The following is a 14,711-nucleotide window of genomic DNA, read 5'->3' as shown; positions in this document are numbered from 1 at the left end:
TTTCATTTCCCATTCCTTGGAACTTGATCACTGAATGTAGACTTACCGCCATGCGGTGTTGCTTCCTCAGCTGCTTCACCCGAATCTGGTCCAGGTTTGTAGCAACATCCTTTACAGCATGCTCTAAGTCTTCAGAGTACCTTTGTACCAAAAGTTCAGGAATCCCACAGCGGCCATGCTGCAGCCAGAGATGAGTGATAAAGGCAGGGGGGTTCAAGTTAATCAATGTGTCTCTTCACATAATAATAACAAAATGGTTGGCCCCTTTGCATTAAGAAACTACAATAGGTTTAAGTGTGTTCTTTCTTCAGTTTCACAGAAAATTACCTTTACGAAATTTGTTCATTTACTTCAATAATTTGTAGAGAGGAGGTTGTGAGTCTTAAATCTCAAATATATATTCCTTATAAAGGTTTATTAAAATTATTGGGAAAGTATAACTCGATATGCTACTTTGTTTGAGAACTATGGTTGATAACTCAGAAAAAGTGCTCTCTGAAGTCAACCACTTTAAAAGACCTGTTGAGTTCTACATTATTAAGTCTAAATTTAATACAACTGAAATATCCTTAACTTTTGCTTGGCTGTGCCCAAGTCAAATAATGGACAAATGAACATTTCAGGCCTTGTTGCCACATGGCAGAGGCTGCTTTTTATTTGCTACTAACATTAATACTGACATTATTCAGTAATTTATTATATGTTACAGAGCTGAGAGCTCTAAGAGCCAATGTGCATATGACCACCATAGGGGAGACTACTTCAAATACTGAATTGTTTTACATGCAGTGGCTCACCACATGGATGAAACAAGCACCTAAAATGAAAAGCGAATTGTTGAATGCCAAATCTGCATGGTATACACATGGAGCCATTTAAGATTGCTTCACACTGTGTCTGAAATGTATGAAAAGTTTTAAGAATGTTTAGTCTAATATATCTTTCATTTTGGGATGCGGGTGGCGCTGTGGGTTAAACCACAGAGCCTAGGTCAGAAGGTCGGCAGTTCGAATCCCTGCAACGGGGTGAGGTCCCATTGCTCGGTCCCTGCTCCTGCCAACCTAGCAGTTCAAAAGCACGTCAAAGTGCAAGTAGATAAATAGGTACCGCTCCAGTGGGAAGGTAAACGGCGTTTCCGTGTGTTGCTCTGGTTCACCAGAAGCGGCTTAGTCATGCTGGCCACATGACCCGGAAGCTGTACGCCGGCTCCCTCGGCCACTAAAGCGAGATGAGCGTCGCAACCCCGGAGTCGGTCATGACTGAACCTAATGGTCAGGGGTCCCTTTACCTTTACTATCTTTCATTTTAATTGCCAGTTTAAGGCCATTTTTAAGGAACAGCTCCAACACTCAAGTGGGGAAGGAAAACAACGCAAATAGGAACAGATTAAACATTTCTCAGCCTCCTCACACTGTACCTTGTCAGAATATGGGTCTTCTGTGAGATCAATATCTTCAGATTGCAGCTTGTTTTCTATCAACATTTCCAGATCCAGTCCTCTATTAGAAGAGATTTTTCTCACTGACAAAGGATCAAGTTTTAGCACATGTTGCTGGACAGTAGCAGTCTCTGGAAGATCTGAAAACCAAGGAGGTCGTACACCTGAAGGACTACTGGGCTCCTGCCCAGGAGATGATCTACACACAGTCAGTACATTGGAATCAGAGGAGCCAGGCTGGAGGCTCTTTTTCGCTGGCAAGGATGGCACATCTGGACAAGAAAGGGCTGAGGGGAGGTGACAGTGTCCATTAGAAAGGCGTTCTCTGCTTTTTTTGGCAGGGACTGGTGGTGGCTGTGAAGATGTTTTTGGCTGTGCTCTTGTCTCACCCGTGCCCTTCTGATCAGCTTCCTTGGGGAAGGGAGAATGATTGGCCCTTCCAAGATCATGCGTGGTCTTTTTGAAGTTTTCAAAAGTAGTCCAAGTTACACCACGTGAAAGTGAAGATGAATGAACTCCACAATTCTGAGGCAGAAAGAGTGGGAATGTTCCACCGGAAGGAATGGTTGCAGAGAAGTGCAGTTCCTTTGCTTTCCCCTTAAGAGAATCAACACCTGCTTTGCTCTGCTCAGCCATCAACTGTTCTGCCATGTGCATACCTCCAGAGCCAGTTGGCATGTTTGTTAAATCCAGTGCGCCTTGAGGGAAAACATCCAGCTTCTTTGCAGAGTCGGGGCCAGCTTCTCCATGAAGGTCACCAAGAGAATGAGATCTTGGCCACATGTGAACCTTCTGAGCGCCTTCTAGAGTCTCACAGCTCCGACAGATACCAACTGGTAAACTTCTGCGGTTCTTCTTGAGGACGGTGACTGCTGGGGGCTTGAGGCAGCTTTTCAGAACATGATTTGTACAAGTGAACTGTGCCTTCTCTCCTTGCTGGGGGACATCTATTGATTTAGTTAAGGGCAGGGTTGGATAATTTGCCCGTGGATTTCTGTGGAAATCTTTAAAACTGTATTCAGAAGCCAACTTTGAGGGTAAGAGACAAGGCTTTCGAGTTTTAGCTGAAACAAAAAGAGGAAAAATATTTATGACTTGTGGAAGTAATGTGCAAAAGAAAGGTTTAAATATATCATTTCTACTGGATTTTGCTGTACAAATAAAATAGAACTTCATGAGAAAAACACATAAAAACTAAACCAAACCAAGACTAGCATGGGATGTTTACACTGTCCTGTGATCCTTTGTTAAGACAACTTGTTATGAGGACTCTGTTTAAAATATGTATGTCATTGATTTTCTATAAACCAAACAATAGTGGTATGCTGTCTTGTCATTTGCTTAAATTAAATGCAATGTCACAGTGTATTATAACTTATTTATAACACCAACATGTGTCACTGGTCAAGGAAGCAGCACTGATAACATAAGTAATAAACATAAACCATGTTGTCTCAAACTTGACCTCTAACCACTCTACTGTGCTGTTAGCCTCATTATAGGGTCTCTTAGCCCAAAAGTAAAATATGGGCTACAAACCTGCTTTTTATTTGCACAGTATTTTCTTGTGTCATAATTTATTTCATTTCATCTTCATTTATTCATGTGACTTCAGTTCAGAAAATAGGTTTTTCTGGATTATCTGAAGTCTGTCTACATGAATCCTATAATGAGGGAACCTTGTGGAGCCCAAGGACCCTTGAGGTAAGAATACACTACCCTACAAAGAAGGAATGGATGTTTCATGCAATGCATGTACAATTGCTTTATCTTCAAAATGCTAAACTTTGGCACTGAATAATACACAGTTGACTGCTTTGAATCTGCATAGAATTCACATTCAGTGCAGAACACAATGTCTCTTCAGAAGTCTCAAAGCACCGGCAGAAAGAAAGAAAAACTTTAATCTAAAATAGAACACTGCATCTCCCTTGTTTTTTTCTTGCTATACAGAATAATCAGAAAGCTTTAGAAGCTGGTGGTGGTGATGAAGAAAGTGGATGATATTTCCTAACAGTAAATGGCTGTTTTCAAAGTTTCCAAAGGTTTCCAAAATAGTTTTCAATCTAGGCTCCCAACAACTTTCTCATTGAAAAAGCCTGCGCTCATTACAAAATTTTTGCATTAAAGAGCAGAGAATGGGAGAAGCATTCATACTTGTATGAGGGCAAAATCAACTGGGTTATGCCTTTCTGGTGTTACATGTCCATATCTGCAATATTGCGTGGCAGCCTCATGGAACCCCACATAAGTTGGCCTCTTGAGTAAGGCACCACTCAGAAATGGGACTTACTTAAGTATGCTGTTGCATGTGAGACCTGCTTACAAGGAAGTGTCTAATATGGATTTTACAAGAAGGTTATGGCAAAGGACATGTCACAGTTGAGGGAAAATCAACTTTTAATATCAGAAAGATGTCCAGGATTTTGTTAGGGTTCTTTCAGATTTAAAACAAACCCTAGTATTCATGGCATGTGAGTTCACCAATGTCTGCTCATTGCTTGAGGAGTACAGCAGTCCTTAGAAAAGAGTCAGAGACTCCACAGCAGCCCCCCCCCCAATATTACTTCGCACTGCTTCAGAAGCAGTGCTTATCATGGCAAGCAATTCAGCTGCAAAGATCCAATATATCCATCACCATTGTTTCTGTGCACCATGCCTGCGCTCCTTACATAACATCCACAGGAGTCAGAAAACTCTTCATCCTGAACTTATAGCAGAAGTGACATGAAAAGATTGTGAAAATTGGTCATCCTCTGGTAACATGGATTGGGAAGAAATGAAAAAATAAACAACTTGGGAACCAGGATGCTAGGAGAGCAAGGAGGACTGCTATCCTTCTGCAAAGAAGTAACTCCATATAAATCTTTATTACAGAGGCTGAGAATATTTTTGTGTAACGTGTCTCTTCTAGCTGCTACTCTCCACTGGAGAGAAGCTTATATGAGTCCCAATGTCAGCTTTCTTCTGAGAGCTCATGGCAGCTTCAAGTAGAGAGGGGGATTTAATCTGAACTGCGGCATTGAGGGAGAATAGTAAAGGCCTGGCCCCAATCCCAGTTTGAGGACCCCCCAACGCTCTTTAAATGCAATTAACATCTAGCAATTAACATGAGCAAATGCAGACAATCAATACAAAAATAGAATCTTTGATAATAAACGTTCTTCAGTCCCTGTAAGTGTGTGAGCTAGTTCCTCATTCACAGCACTCCCTTGTTATTCTTTTGTATCACAGAAGGAAATGTCCTCCAGCAAATAAAATGAGTGTGGCATCACACTGATCTGGAGGCAGTGCTCTTTATTCTCTCTCTTGACATGAAAAAGCAGTAATATGAAAGATAATGCTGAAAAACACTGCTGGGAGGGAAGCACGTTTTGCTCACTGCCTTGAAACTGTGCCTCGACCGACAATGTAAGATTCACTAAATAAGTATGTAGGGATGGGAAAACTAGGCCACACACAAGTCCGCCGTTAAATTATAGAGAGCAAAAGCAGAGCCAAAGAGTTTTCATGATTGCTTTTCTCAGCCACAAGAGTGCCCTGTGGCCCCTTAAAATCTAACAAATTTGGCATGCTTTTTGATATGGATATAGATCAATTGTTACCATTCTCCAGGTTTTCACTGCTTTCATAGCAGCCTGAATCCCGGGGAGAACATCCACTTAAGCCCTGACCATCTATGAGGAGTTTCTCCTGAGAACCTGACTGGTCACTGTTACCTGGAGTAGAGAAAGGAAAGAGGGGAAGTAAGAAGGCATAACTTACACAAAGAACAGTGCTAATAACCTCACTTCTGTCTTACCAGAATACCCAGCTGCATACTAAAAAGACATCTTTTAGTAAGAGCCATGAGTTGTTTTCAGCAGCAGATAATGCAGGAGTACTGCTGCCCTGAGAGGACATAGTGGAAGAAGGGAGTAGGGGTGAGAGTCGATTACTGGGAAAAGTTGCAGCAACTTGATGTGCTAGGCAGCGGATCACATGGCCGTAATGGACCTAACCTGCACCTGCAGATATGACTAAAGCAGTTGTGCGTCTTTTATTATGTTTTCAGTATTCTTTTTTCAAATTTAAATCAAAATAAAATCCAGGATTCACAAGCAACCCTTGAACTGTATTCCATATAGTTTTTGGGGCTTTACACACTGACACAGCATATCCAGAAAACAAAGGGCGGGGGAGAGAGAAATGTGCTGCTTCTGCTGAGGTAAGGGTGGGTGGAGTATGCTTTGGAATCTGTTGGGAAGAGCCAAGATATCTTTTGGAGTTGGAGGATAATTTCAGAGCTTCATTACAGGTGATCTTTACAATCCTCCCACAGCTTATACCCAAGCCTAAGTTTGAAGAACTTAGTAAGCATATCTAGTTATGAGTAGTTTCACCTGTGTTTATATGGAAATTTATCTGACCTCAATGGCACTTATTCCCTAGTAAACATAATGGTCCTTCCATAGTGTCAAGTACCTCCATACAACCTTGACTTTTTCTTACAAAAAGCTGTTATTTACATGATCTCCCAAACTCATTTCTTATTTTGTCTTGAACTGGTATCAGGCTTCCTCTTGTGTAGTGTTCTCCAACTTGGTGCCCTACAGATGTTTTAGACTGCATCTCCATCACCCTCATCCACCCAGTCCAACACTTCTGGAAGATACCAGGTTGGAGAATCCTGCTGTGGTGCATTGGCTGCTGCTAGAAAAGGTTAAAAAGTAGCAGTAATTTGCAAAACCCTTCTAATGAAATTTGCGGTTTCTGATATTTCCATTGAAATCCAGATTTCTAGATGACTTAATGCACATTTTCATGATAAACTATGTAAATTATAGCTAGCAAAGTTAGAAGGGAAATAATGAGTCATTACTAATATGAAATTACTATACAAATGAAATCACTATCATAGATGTCTTGCCCTGTAATTCAGAGTTGGAAGACGGGATGGATCCTGTAAAAAGCATGTAGTAACTGGGCTGGTGGCAGCTGGGTTATGGCATGGAAGGCTGAGGCAGAAGGAAGAATTGCCTCTCCCTGTCTTGAGGAGGAGGGTCCTTCCTTTCCCCTCGGTTCCCCCTGCTACAGCCAAACTCATTCAAGCAAGGAGAGCCTTTTCAAAGGGTGGGTGTTGATGGGGAAAGAGGAGGTGGGACATGAACTTCTACAAGCCATGTTGTGTATACTTTGCTTTGGATCCAATCCACTGGAATTACTACAGTTACAGTTTCCCAACCCCCAAGTGGTTACAAATCCTTAGCTGTGCATTAGAGAAGAAATTCAAACTCACTATCATATTCCTGTAGCAGTTCAACTGCTGTCAGGAGAACAGCTCTGTGCTGTGGGTCCCGTATGTTGAGCTCATCCAAGTCTTCTTCCTCTAGGAGCTTGAAAGTGTCCAGGTCTTCATAGCCATTGAATAAAAAGGTGGGCATGTGCTCCTGTGGCAAAGGAAGAGAACAGTTGTGGCACATAAGAAGGAAACAGCAGTGCAGAACTACTCAAAACAAGATGCCACTTTCCATGCCATCCATACATTTTCTACCTGTCTGATCAGTGATTACAGGTGGTTATTTATACTGATTGCAGGTGACATAAAGAATCTCTCAAGTAACTCCGTACCCACTAGATGAAATAAAGATTGTAGTATTACAGGTAGACTTCAGACAGTACAAAGTTCTACTGGCAACTGGTTCTGTATGTTATGGGCAGCCAGTGTAGAGCCTGCTGTTGCATGTGTGTCTGCAGAGGTCTTTCTTGGTGGCCACAGGGTCCTGTCCCTGCTGCTGAAATTAGACTTGAAAAGAAGCCTTCTTGAGCAGGGGTGATTTTGGGTGTGGGTGTGTTCCGGCTGGGGAGGATGTGCCTACAACAGTTTTTCTGGTTTGTAAATGTGCTCAGGGGCCTCAGAAGTCTGGCAACCCCTGAATTACCGTATTTTTTGTCCCATAGGACGCACCTAGTTTTTTGGAGGGGAAATAAAGGAATCCCCCCCCTTTATTCCCCCCCCCAAACCAGGCCGGGGAAACCAAACCAGGTCAGGGAACAGCGGTATGGCGGCGCTCCGCCTCCCCGCTGTCCCCCGAGCTTGTGGGACTGGCCAATGTCTGCCCAAAGCGCGGGGCGCTCTGCTTCAGCGCGCTCTGTGCAGCAGGCTGCTATCCGCAGCCTAGGGAGCCCTGCGGGAACTCCCCAGGCTTGTTGATAGCTTCCTGAGGCCTGGAGAGCGAGAGGGGACGGTGCGCACCGACCCCTCTTCCTCTCCAAGCTTCAGCGAAAGCCTGTATTCGCCCCATAAGACGCACACAGATTTCCCCTTCATTTTTGGAGGGGAAAAAGTGTGTCCTATAGGGCGAAACATACGGTATGTGATTCTTTGTTAAGAACATAGTATGACATTACCAGATGTTGCCATCTGTAATGGTAGCTAACTACTCTACATCAAAGTTGTGCATTGCAGAAATCTATGCCTGATTTAAACATTAAATTGGTTGAACTCCTTGCGGGGAAAGATTACTGCCAACACACAACACTGGTGCTTAAAAGCTGCTGCTTCTTCTTTTTGGCATACCAGTACAGTCAAACCTCTGTTCCCGAAAGGCTCTGTTTTCGAACGTTTTGGCTCCTGAATGCCGAAAACCCAGAAGCAAATGCTCCGGTTTTCGGAAGCCGAATGTCTGACCTGGCTTCTGCTTGAGTGCAGGAAGCTCCTGCAACCAACTGGAAGCTGTGCCTTGGTTGTCAAACGTTTCGGAAGCTGAATGGGCTTCTGGAACGGATTACGTTCGACAGCCAAGGTTTGACTGTACATTACCAGGTCAAGTTCAAAGTTCTTAACTTTTGGTCTGTTATGTCATTTAATATAACCTTCTCATTTCTACGATTAATGTACAGACACATAGTGGTAAAGAGAGTAAGTGAGCCTTGCAAACACCAAGCAGGTAGTGGTACAGAAAGGATGGTTCAAAAACCATTTGTTCTTTTATTCAGTCCCTTTTTAAGTTTAAGCTAGCTTCGAAACAGTAGGTGATCACAGCTGCTGTGGTTGTCAATGATGCTCCAAAAAGACTCATCCTCCAAAAAGACAATTAAGTAACAAATGGATCTTAGAAATTTACTAGCACCACATTAAAAAAATCACGATAATTGCAGGATAATTTCCCCTTTCCAGCCCAGCATCAGTTCAACAAAACAAGAAAAGGAAACTATATTTAAAATATAGGAACAAGCCTTTTCAATCTATTTAAAAGTAATAAGAATCATAAGATTTAACTGCAAAATATAATACCTTGGCAAGAAAGCAGATTTATCCACCCACCCTCATGCCATCATATATGCATGTTAGCTGAGAAAAGTAATGATTTTAAGCTTGCAGATGCCTCGGAGGGGTCTGAGGGTTTGTTTTTTAAAAAAGACAAGAAAGGGTAGCATTATATTAAAAATGCAGTCATGTTCAAATATAATCCACGTTAAACTTTCAGAAAGTAAGAAAAAAAACTTTGCAATCCTTTCTCTCCTGCTTCAAGCTTTAGCTTGTGACTCAATAAATTATGTAACAAGCAAGAAATGGAGGAGATGCTGTTGTATAACAAGAGTAGTGATTACACATCCCACTTTGGATTTCAGGGAGTGACGCCTTCTGGGGATGGTTGTGGGAAGCAGGGGTAGCTTGAGGTTGTTTTCAGTTAGAAGACACAGTTGTGGCTCCAGAGTAACAGGGTATATTTAGTGAACATACATTCATATGGCCATTGCTTATTGCTCAGGCACAGAATCTTCATTGCTGAGGACAGGTGCTCGACAGGAGCTCAACTGTTAGGAGGTGCTCTGTTCAAATAGCTTGATTAGCCACACAGTATGCAAAAGGCTTTTGGGGAGTAAGGTAACAGGGTCCTCAAATGAGTTCACCGTTTGTTCCATCATGATTGATTGCATTCCCAACAAGTGTTGGGTTGCTGTTGCCTTGGCTCCCAATTCCAGACCCTGGAATTCATCTTAGAGGAGGCCTCCTACCTATTCTCTCCTTGAATGTTTGATTTTTTCGAGCCTTTAAAAAGCAGTTAAGATTTCAAGACCTTCTGAACTCTCCCTACTGTAACTCTTTGGTCGATCTTTGTTTTGCCCAACGCTTTATCCTTCTCTATGGCCAGAATTTCAGTTATAACCAGACCAATCTTGGTTTTGTCCAAAGCTGGACTTCCGGTGTAGCCTGCCTGATTTGAGAGCAAGTCCTGAGTAGAAAGCCTTTTTAGCTGGATAGGCCAAGTTTTTACTGGCTGCTGTTGTTTTTATGGACCCTTAGTGGCTTTAAATAATGAAGAGAAAGGTTTCCCAGCCCAGTTAAACAGGTACAGTTTGTATCAATAAAGGGATAAAGTCATCATCACAGTATCATAACATGATCCTGTACATGGCAGCTATGAAAACAAAACAGTATTATTTTTACTCGTGATATAAAAACTCAACAGTTTAGGATATATTCACACAGAAAAGAAATTATGGGATCAGAGAATGTCTTCAGAATCTATTAGCCCTCTAACAAGGTTCCTGCTGTTGAATTCAGAATCCCATCTTCTTAAATCGGCTTGCTAAAAAAAGAAAAGAAAAAAGCCACTTCCCTTTAACAGCAGAGTAGGAAGAATAAACAGCAGGCAGAATGTCTTATTTCCAGCCTGCCTGATTGAGCATCAAGCAGTACAAAATAAAAATCTACTTAATAAATGAAATGCAAATGCTTTTGGCTGGTGTGGTAGGGTGGTTTTGCTGTCAGGAGGCAGCTCAACAGCTGTGCTCTACTATATTAGCGGCTTCTGTTTGGTAATGCTGCTTTTGCTAAACATCACCTTGTAGGACTACTGAACAAATTAATTAAATAAAATAGTTATACAGCAGACAATTTTCCTCTATATGCCAGCTGTTTCCTCTTCTGGAGAGCTAATTGTACTTCACCTGAAGTAACCAGAGAGAAAAATGGGAAGAGGACTTAGCCTTCAAAACTGATGATGTCTCTTGCGCTGGCCCAATCAGTTTACTCCCCACTGCCTGCCCAGCTTCATCGGCTAAAGAACACACTATATGTTTACATCTAAAATTACAAATTTATGCAAAGGAGATGCAAACCATTAATATACAAGTGCAGTAAATCTCAAGAAGCTTGGGGTTTCAACTTGCTCTCACTTTCAACTATGAATGCCTTATAATCTGAGAATCGACCAAATCTTTAAACAAGGGAATTCCACAATGCCACATAGATCTTGCAAATGAAATCACATCTTGATTCCTTACACACTATTTTAAATGCTGGGATACAGAAGTGCATATGGTTTTAAGGCTGCGAATTTAGTCCAATTTATTGTATAGATATGGAGTTGAAGTGCTTGTAGAAGAGTAGAGCAAGTATAAGACAATTATAGCCCACCTTTAAGTTGATGCGATCTAGGAGATCCTCAACAGATTTAGGCTGAGGTGGTCTGCCTTTCCGTCGCCTTCTTGTAGGCCTTTTAGGTTTCTCTTCCTCTTCATGTAACACATCCACATAGATGAACTTGAAGGTACCCACTTTGTTGTTCAAGAGGCCCATCCAGGTTCCCATAGGTGGTTTGCTGATTATATCAATTATATCGCCCTTCTGTATATGAGAGAAGCAGAATACATCTACCTGAAGGCTCCATAGCGACTTGCAAATTACTAAATGTTTACTGTATCATAAAGGAATGCACATTTTATTGCTTGCAGACTTAAACAGAAAAAGGGTAGAATCTTTATCAACAGAAGCATCTAGCTTACCAGGTTTCTTTTTTAAAATGACAATCCAGAACTCATTTCCCAACTCTGTAATACAGGTAACTTGCTTCATATGTGAGGGTTTGGTTCTGGGGGGTCCATGCATATATGCAAAAACGCATAAAGCCAGGAACTCCCAGAACTGGGCCCCCTGCAAGGTGGAATTCTGCTTACCCAAACTTTTGGAAGGCTGTGCAAGGGATCTGGCAGCATCTCAGAGCCCTCCCACTCCTTGCTCAAGCCCAATAAGCATTTGTCCAGCTTTGGAAAGGTGGCAGGAGGGCTCTGGCGGGGTCCCTCCCAAAGCCCAAGAAGCACTTGCCTGGCTCTGGGAAGGAAGCAGGTGGTGGTCTAGGAACCTGCCGGAACCCTCACACCTCCTTCTCAAAGCCTGGCACCTTTGCACAAGGGCTCTGGGGTGCTGCCAGAGCCTTCGCACTGCCTTCCCTAAGCTGGGTAAGCCTACAATCACAGCTTGGCGCAGGTGGGTGGAAAATAATAATAATAATAATAATAATAATAATAATAATAATAATAATAATAATAATAATAATTTATTATTTATACCCCGCCCATCTAGCTGAGTTTCCCCAGCCACTCTGGGCGGCTCCCAATCAGTGTTAAAAACAGTGGGTTTTCCTCTGCTCTTTTATTTCCCCCCACCTGTGCAAAGCTGTGATTGTGTAAGTTAAATAAATGTAAGATGCGAGTTACCAGTATTCTAAACTAAGTATTTAAAACAAAAACTTTTTTCTTGTCCCATCCTTTTAAAAAGGGTTCACCTATGCAAAAGCTTTTGAAAACTACATGCACAACTTTTCTTGATTACAATGTTCTTCTAATTGCCTGATGCAAGGGATAAATCTATGAAAATCTTTTGGCTAATTTGTCAAATCCACAAGTAGAGCAGAAATGAATTCATAGCATACATTTCCAGTTCTGTGATAATTAACTTATTTTCAGCTCGCTGCTCATCTTTCTGCCTCTCTAGTGGGCCTCTCTAGTAAGTTTTCTTTTTTAAAAAAATACACAGCATATTTATTTATTATTTACATCTCTACTATTTCTGAGGCAGAGACATGGCTTACAATTATCCACACACAATAAAAAACACCTATAAGAACAAACATAAAATAAAATGAATACAAAGGTTGCAGTTTGGCTCCACAGCCATTTATACAGCAGCAGAACACAGCTATTATGTTGTCTATCGGAAAAGGAGAAGGATGATATTCACCATATTCCTAAAAATGGAACTGACAACTTAGCCGCCTGCAACAAATTCCCAGAGGGTCACCTACTACCATAGAGAGGACAAAAGACCACTTGCTGGGGTACTACAGCAGATCTGAAGTCAATGCAGGCACTTCAGTCTGTTCCCAGAAACTCACAGAAAACCAGTGCAGTTCTTTGGATACAAGGGCTATATGTTCTCTCCATCTGGTGACAGCAATATTACTGAGGTGTATGTGATTCCGACAAGAGGGCAAGCCCAAGGTATTAATAATTCCAGCTTGTAAAAGACACCTATGAACACTCCCTGGATTCAAATATAGATTTATTCCAGAAAGAGTACCTTGAGTTTCAGGGAATCTGTATCATAAGGACTGGGGGTAAAATCAGTGTGAACCCTGGCCCGGCCACAAAATGGTCCTCTGTATGGTAGTTCTTCATCATCACCATCTTCAGACTTGACACTCTCTCTGTTGCTGGCTGAGGAGTCTGTTGTGCTTACGGTTTGTCCACCTGTTTGTGATTTTTTAAAAAAAAGAGAGAGAAGAGTTTACTCCCCAAAACCCAACTATAAAATACACTGAAAAACATGATAAAAGAACTCATCTGGCAGCAAACAGCAGGTTCTGAGCCTCTCTTGGATGTTTAGGGCACTTTTAAAAACATTTACCAGCTCCCTAGGGATCCATCTGCTGATGCTGCTTGCCACAGCACTTTCTTGGAATAGCTTGGCACAGAATCCTACAACACATGCTGAAACACTGGAGGCCACACAGTCCCTGTCCACTGTTTAATCTAGAACCCCATGCTTCAGCTGAGTGCTCAATAGTGCTGGGCTGATTTTAACTGAAAGGATCCCCCCTCCCTAAAACAAAGATATATAAAGAAAGGAAGAAAGTCTTTCCTAAAGACTTGCCCAAACATTAACTTTTTGCTGCAAAGTCTAGTATTTTTTTTACTCCTCATTAAGTGAGAATACCTCACTTTTCACGAAAGAATGTTGGAAAGCATTGATTTTTATGTACTACCAAGCACTGCTCGGTGAGAAAACTAACCATTCATTTGAGCCATGCACTGGATAATCACAGGCTCAATTCTCACCACCTCAAGCAAAACAATTTCTTTGAGTCTGACAAGTCTGTAGGTGAAAATACCCCAGGAATATTGGTGCACATGCTGTCTGTCTGCCCAAGATAAGAGCTGAAGTACTGTTGTTCTAAGAACCAACTACCTTGCCCGCCAGCATTTGTGATTTCAACTACGCTTCAGAATTAGTTTTCTTTATGTGCTGCTGTAAAAAAGAGAACTCTTGAGTTTCATCCAAAAAGATACAGTGGGATTGATTCAGACATAGCTAGCACTAGGCTTCTTGCTTCCTTATCTTATGCATCTTCATAAAACATTTCTGGGGTTTCTTACAGCTTCCCATTTTGGGGAACTTGTTTAATAAACCATGAAGGAAGGGAAGGGTGTGGACATGCAAATGTGTGTGTGTGTGTGTGTGTGTGTGTGTGTGTGTGTGTGTGTGTATGAGGATGGCGTATGCAGGCATAATGCTAGCCTTTCATCTAATAAACCATAATTCATTCAATCATGAATGTTAAATCTAAGCTGGGTTGTAACAAGCATTCTATTTACTACTTACTCATTGAGCTCTGACCACTCAGAGAGCTCCTTAAACTTTCTACAGAACCACCAGCTTTCAGTTTGGGTTTATCCAGAGAATCAGCATCTGGTTGTAGTGACTGAGGAGATTCTGGCATCACATCCAGGCTGGAGTCCTGAAAGAAAATCACCACACAACTTATTGACAACTTGTGCTGGCTTGTGTAGTTGATCAATTGGTACCATATGGGTTACAATCTATTACAATATGCATGAAGATTAAAGTAGCCTTCTGCAGGCCCCCAACTGAGGTAGCAAACCTAGGAAGTGTAATAGGATAAAGTTCTTCTTTCCCAACACATTCTAGCCTAAAAAGCTACAGCAGATGTGAAAAATACCTGCATCTTGCAAATGAGAAAAGAACCCGATCAAGGCAGGAAAACAGTGTCAAGGTTAAAAACTAAGCTTAGTTTCCCCTGCAATCCCAAACTGTAGAAAACCACGTATCCCCTTTACAGTCCAATTCTAATCATGTTCACTCAGACAGAACCTTTCCTTGAATACGCCCTCATTTGCACTTGAGAAACCACTGCTCTGTGACTATATGGTACATGGAAACTGAGGGGTGGTTCACCAGGGTCCCAGACAAAGGTTGCATATCATC

The 14,711-nt window shown here is 41.8% G+C and overlaps 1 protein-coding gene across 10 annotated transcripts in view; it reads right to left on the bottom strand.

Moving 5' to 3' along the window:
• SASH1 (SAM and SH3 domain containing 1) overlaps positions 1-14,711 on the bottom strand; it is a 522,300-nt gene that overhangs the window by 6,781 nt on the left and 500,808 nt on the right. For all 10 annotated transcript variants that reach the window (XR_014524332.1, XM_083496233.1, XM_083496239.1 and 7 more), the window contains exons 13-19: positions 14,088-14,223; positions 12,786-12,955; positions 10,845-11,054; positions 6,717-6,867; positions 5,044-5,157; positions 1,418-2,502; positions 47-178 (exon numbers count right to left, since the gene is read on the bottom strand). Coding sequence is in view for 9 of the 10 variants with exons in the window: in XM_083496233.1 (XP_083352359.1) it covers positions 47-178; positions 1,418-2,502; positions 5,044-5,157; positions 6,717-6,867; positions 10,845-11,054; positions 12,786-12,955; positions 14,088-14,223 (1,998 nt within the window). In the remaining variant the exon portion in view is untranslated. The remainder of the gene's footprint in view (positions 1-46; positions 179-1,417; positions 2,503-5,043; positions 5,158-6,716; positions 6,868-10,844; positions 11,055-12,785; positions 12,956-14,087; positions 14,224-14,711) is intronic.

This window comes from Podarcis liolepis (genome assembly GCF_965112155.1).
Source record: "Podarcis liolepis genome assembly, chromosome: 3".
NCBI classification, from domain to species: domain Eukaryota; kingdom Metazoa; phylum Chordata; class Lepidosauria; order Squamata; family Lacertidae; genus Podarcis; species Podarcis liolepis.
This window is presented reverse-complemented; position numbering and strand designations above follow the sequence as displayed.